Source organism: Monopterus albus, unplaced genomic scaffold, assembly GCF_001952655.1.
Source record: "Monopterus albus unplaced genomic scaffold, M_albus_1.0 scaffold107.1, whole genome shotgun sequence".
Lineage (NCBI taxonomy): Eukaryota > Metazoa > Chordata > Actinopteri > Synbranchiformes > Synbranchidae > Monopterus > Monopterus albus.
Genome location: NW_018127987.1, coordinates 190,192 through 195,844, shown reverse-complemented (window position 1 = coordinate 195,844; position 5,653 = coordinate 190,192). Strand labels below are relative to the sequence as shown.

General features: G+C 41.3%; 1 protein-coding gene across 8 annotated transcripts in view; it reads right to left on the bottom strand.

Annotated features, from left to right (window-relative positions):
* casp2 (caspase 2, apoptosis-related cysteine peptidase) overlaps positions 1 to 5,402 on the bottom strand; it is an 8,809-nt gene extending 3,407 nt beyond the window's left edge. For 3 of the 8 annotated variants that reach the window (XM_020610781.1, XM_020610782.1, XM_020610788.1), the window contains exons 1-8: positions 5,261 to 5,402; positions 4,594 to 4,757; positions 3,553 to 3,723; positions 3,363 to 3,437; positions 3,058 to 3,135; positions 2,732 to 2,801; positions 2,223 to 2,314; positions 1,723 to 1,905 (exon numbers count right to left, since the gene is read on the bottom strand). In XM_020610781.1, the coding sequence (XP_020466437.1) occupies positions 1,723 to 1,905; positions 2,223 to 2,314; positions 2,732 to 2,801; positions 3,058 to 3,135; positions 3,363 to 3,437; positions 3,553 to 3,723; positions 4,594 to 4,743 (819 nt within the window). In that variant the 5' untranslated portion in view covers positions 4,744 to 4,757; positions 5,261 to 5,402. The remainder of the gene's footprint in view (positions 1 to 1,722; positions 1,906 to 2,222; positions 2,315 to 2,731; positions 2,802 to 3,057; positions 3,136 to 3,362; positions 3,438 to 3,552; positions 3,724 to 4,593; positions 4,758 to 5,260) is intronic. The other 5 variants (XM_020610786.1, XM_020610787.1, XM_020610783.1 and 2 more) reach the window with 4 other exon arrangements.
* Between the last annotated feature and the right edge of the window lie 251 nt (positions 5,403 to 5,653).

The following is a 5,653-nucleotide window of genomic DNA, read 5'->3' as shown; positions in this document are numbered from 1 at the left end:
GGATGACATGGGTAATCATGTGTGTAAGGTTTTGTTAATAGGTTAGTAGGGAAATCATGTGGTTACATAGATCCTTCTAGGTTTGAGTAGTCTCCCCACTAATTTGCATCCTTTGCCAAGTGTCCTCTTAAAGTCTCTAAGTTCCTTAAGCCCCTTTTACACTGCCCCTTCAATGCAGGAGTTTTACACCTTGCCATTCTGTAGAAAAGGTACACCACCAGTGTGGAGGGTTGATGTCAAACCCCTAAAATGCCACAATGCGAAATAGTATTTTTGCCACGATGAGTTCACACCACCTCCTGTACAAATGGGAAGAGATGGAATGGCGGGTTGGAGGTCCGCATGAGCGAGAGAGCAAGCTAGAGAGTGAATGAGGAAAGGTCAGAGATGACAAAATGAAGCAAAGAATTTAAATGTTATTTTGTGATTGTTTCACTGCGGTTATGTTTTAAAGCATGAATAAACACAGCCACACCACTGCACAACCCTGTAGGAAGGATTTTGTCTCAATGAATCCACATGTCTGTTTGGCTGTGAACCTTGTGTGTGTAGAGCCCTGCCCTCAGGCAGACACACAGACCTGAAATTGGATTCACATATAATTTCTGACTTCCATTTATAAATAAATCAAACAAAATCAGAGAAGAGCCTCTTTGCTTCATTTTCTAAATGGCGCCAAGTATGCAGACCATCAGACAACATGATAAGCATCAAACCTCTAGTGCAGAGATTCTGGCAGCTATGTAAGATGAATGCAGGAGCGGCAGTTTGCCAGCATTTTTGGGTTCAATAGAAAAGGGCTTAAATCAAAAAAGCCACCTTGACAAAGGGTCAAAATACTGGCAGTTTGCCACGATTTCTATGTTAAAGGGGCTTTATAATGAACTACATGATTGAAAGGTAACACGCATTTACTCTGTAATATTGGCAAAAGAGCAGCACTAATAATGGGACCTGAACTAAACAAATTTTACAGAGAGCATATTTTCTACAAACACTGGCTAAGGGACTTTCTCTGAAGGTATACAAGTAAAAAGATTGTTCCTCTTTGCGTTTCCTTTTTGATAAAGCTTATAGTTAGGGCTGGATCAGGTGACCCTGAGCCTTCCCTTAGTTATGCTGCTATAGGCCTAGGCTGCTGGGGGGCCCCATGATGCTCTGAGTTTCTTTCCTTCCTCTCTATGCCACTATTACACATCACTAACTGTGTGTCTCCTCTCTCCCGTAGTGTGTCCTCTCTCTCTCTCCCTGTACCTTTCTGCAGGTTGCCCTGGCCCTGGAGCCCTACGACTCTGACGAGCAGTCACCAGCCACATCAACCTGACCAGTGTTTGATTGTTTGTTGTGTCTTGTTGCTTTTCTTCTTTTGTCTCTCCTCTATCCACTCACTCCAACCGGTCGAGGCAGAAGGCCACCCACCAAGAGCCGGGGTCTGTCGGAGGTCTCTGCTGTTAAAGGGAGTTTTTCCTCCCCACTGTCACCAAGTGCTGCTCAAGGGGGATTTGTTGGGTTTTCTTATAATAATAACAGTGATAATAGTAAGGTCTAGACCTTACTTTGTAAAGTGTCCTGAGATGACTTTTGTTGTGATTTGGCGCTATACAAATAAAATTTGATTTGATCATCTTCCCTTTTACAGCTTGTTTTTTCTAAGTCTGTCACCTACATAACATGGATGGTTTGTATTTAAATACACATACTACCAACATCTGTGTGTGTTACCTGAGCAGTGAGGTCTCTGTGGACAGTAACTAGATAGTCAAGCTCTGTGAGGACTTTCCTTAGGACCTCATCATCGACTTCACCCCCCTTTCTGGGGTCAAGGTCAGGAGCGGCACAAGGGTCAAAGGTCACGTTACTGATCACTAAGGCAAAGCCACGAGGGGATGAGTTCATTCTGTAAGACTAGAGTGGGGAAAGTGAGAGAGAAAAACCAGAAGTATGGACAAGAAACAAAGAAAAAACGATGTGGCAAATATGCATCAGTGAATCCAAAAAAACCTGACAAATCATTTACAAAAAATATTATCCTATAAAGGCTTAATATATTATTCTATTATTATTTTACACATTAATTCAACTTACAATCGCTACACTTTATGCATGTCTGCCTTTACTGCTCTACATTCAGATGTATTAAGAAGCCATAAATAAAACATAACAGAGCTAAGCTGCTGCAGTCCTACTGAGCTCGCCATGTGAAGAGAAGTACTGTATTTTACCTGCTGGCAGTGTGAGAGGTAAAAGTCAGACGTGCATGGAAGCACAGGAGAGTTGATGGGACTATCTGCATCCAGACTAAATTCCATGGACTCTGAAAGCACAACACACACACACACACAATCAAGATGTTGAACTGTGCTTGTTACAAAGATTGTTGTGCACTCCTGCCACCAGTAGTGTAACAACATTGTACTACACAGTGTGTGAATGAGTCACTCTTGGGGTGTGGCACCTGCAGGTATAGTACACTGTACTCCCACACTTCTCTCAATGATAAGATTACATCATAAGCAGTTCACAGAGAATAAACTCATCTAAGCAGCTCCTGGCTACAACATCTTTGTGTTGAACTATATTCAATTACCTGTCTCAGTAAAATGGACAACAGATAAACCCTGTTGTCGAGACACCACCCCATGTCTCCAAGGAAACAGAAAAATACTGACAACATTGGAAACAGAGAAACCTATTTTAACTGAAATGCAGTCCACAATGTGAGCTCACTCACCACGTGTCCTTGCTCTCTTGGCTGCAATAACCTCCTGGGTTGGAAATGGGAGAGAAGGATCCACAAACCTCTGAAATTCAAAATCATGCACAAAGTATTTGAAATTAAAACATTTTCTGCTAAAAGAGGAAGACAAGATTAGAAGAAATGTGTTTTGTTTTTGTTTTTTTGCTGTGACATCAGCTGTTGTTTGTGGAGAACTGCTGTGGGAATATGACAACTGCAATTGTACCTCAACAGTTTGGGACTCTCCTGCCTGCTGTCTGACTATGTGAGTAGACAATCTGGTTATCTAATATATGATGGATGTGGTTTGTGATTCTCACATCTGTCTGTTTATCACTTCCTGATTTCTTCATCCTCTGTCTCTTTGTTCCTGTCCTGTTCTCTGACAGGGACTGACCCTGTGAATGATGGATATCTGAGGCTTGCACTGGGCATGAAGTGGTGACGCTCACCTCATTTTTGTCCTTTCTATCTACCAAGGATGTCTGCAGAAAATCAAGTAACTGGAGCATACTGGTATCATAGATGTGGACATTATACTTTGCTCTTGGAGCATGTTTAATTGAACTGACAATTATGAAGCCTGCAGTGATCATGGCTGCTTGATTGTAAGCACTTTGCTCACCTCGCTCTTCTTTTCTGGTGTCTGCATGAGCAATCGCCCTGCCTTTCCCTCTGGCTCTTCCTCAGGCTGAATACTCTGTGAGCAGAAAACAGCCTAAGAACTGCACTAAGTCTGGTAAGAAGCTGCTGTGTAGAGCTTTGTGCTCTGTGAGTGGTGATGTGCACTGATGATAAACAAGGTTCACACTCACCTTTAATTGTGCCTCTCTACCATCTCTTTCTGGGGATTGTGTGAGCAGATCACACAGGTGCTGCTGCTCAGTTTCTCGCAGAGCTGCACAGAAGCTTCTAAAGGCTCTGGGGCCTCGCTTTGGTAGGAGTTGCAACAAATGCCAGCTTCGTTTTTGAGAGGTTTGCTCACCCTAGAGTAGTGGAGATCAGAAAAAAGCTCAATGACAAGGACTAAATCTAACAGTAAACCTGAAGTGATTTTAGTATCCCTAATACAGATGTAATCCAAATTCATTACATTATTCAGACATCACCTACTGAATAACAACAGTCCATAAGGCTTGTCTTAAAAATGAAATAACATAAATTCAGCCAGCTACATGTTGTTTAAAACCAAAATCACAAATTGGAATCAGAAATATCAGCCGGAAAGAAGAAACCATTTCTTTATATGAAATTGCTTTAAAGCCAAAACCTTTGTTATTACAAATTGCAGATTTTATCCATTTGAAACTTTACACGTTATATTAAACTTCAAACTCATGTGAAATTCACCTCTTACTAGACAAATTCTCTAAAGGGCATAACAATGGTTCCCAAATGATTTGGCTAATGACCCCTTAAAATGAAGCAACACCTACTTGTCTAACTAATGTCTAACCACATCCTCAGCACAAATCATGTCCTTAGTGTTGGCATGAATGATATGCAGATCAGCCAAAGAAAGATTGTGTTTACTGTAAAATATCTTTAATGGCCTAAAGAAGTGAAACTAGCATTTTAAACAAAACAACAACAAAACAAACAAACAAACAAAAAAGGGAGACTGCTAGGCTGGAAACACAATTGAAGCCACGGACCTAAAGCTGACCAAAACCTTTACCAAAGTTATTACCAGCCCAGCAACAATATACTGACCTCAATTTAAGCAGGTGTTTCTAGAATTCAAGATGTTAGTATCCAACATCTGTTTACAATCACACGAGGAACATTTTGTTAACAGTCAGCTGATTGTCAATAGACATGAGGCAGCAATATCCCACAGATCAGTGTTAACATACCAAGATGCTCTCTGCCATGCTCTCGGTTAGGATGTCGTCTGCTTGTAGTGACTGAATGAGCATCGCATCCACCACCAGCTGTTTGCAGAGAACAACCGAGCATCTCCGAATAGTCTGTCTGTCCCGCTCCAGCATGCCACACTCCAACATTTTGCTCCAACAGACTGGGTGCAGGACAAATAAAGTACAGGAACCTTCTTATTTTTTTTCTACCTGCAGTATCAACAGTATCGTTGTAGCCTTTACTGTCGCTGGGCTCTCTCAATGGGATATACTCGTGCATTAGCATTAGATTCTCATGACAGAACACGTATCAATTATTGTCACTGGCGATATAATGATAAAATCATCAAAAATAAAACTACCAACAATACTAGATGGACATGGCATGTGCATATAATAGACAATTAACAAGACTGTTAACTAAGCGTGTAGCTTTATACTATCTTATCAACAAAACGGAAGGATGGAGTAGCTTTATACTATCTTATCAACAAAATGGAAATACTCCATTAAGTTAATCTAACATATCTGACTACAGTTAGCGTTAACCTGAATGCTGCTGGCTAATTACAAATGCTACTAGCTAGCTAGCTAACTTCGACTGCCCTCTTTTTTCTTGCATTAAACTAAATGGCATGTAACTTCTTCCAAACGTAGTTCTTACCGTTCTTCTGTTTCAGCAACAGAATACCAAACAGGCCACAAACACAACAGCAAAATGTCAACGTGTTTCACACTATTTCGCGCAAATTATCAACATCCCTATCCGCTGCTCACACCAGCTTCCGCGGCGTATTCAGGGTTGCAAAGCGAGGAGGCGGGGCTACACACTCGTTGGATTGGCTACAGACCAATGCAAGCACAATAACATTTGAGTGGCGTCTCAAGTGGCCAGTAATCTGACTCTATCAGGCGGTTTCCCCCTACTGTAAAATAGTGGATTCAAGAGTGTTTTGAATTTGAATGTTGTCTGTAAATAAGTAGCCAATTGATAAGGGGTGCTTTGAAGACAGGCAGAAGCAGCTCTCTAATGGTGGGCCTAAAAGTTTTCATTCAT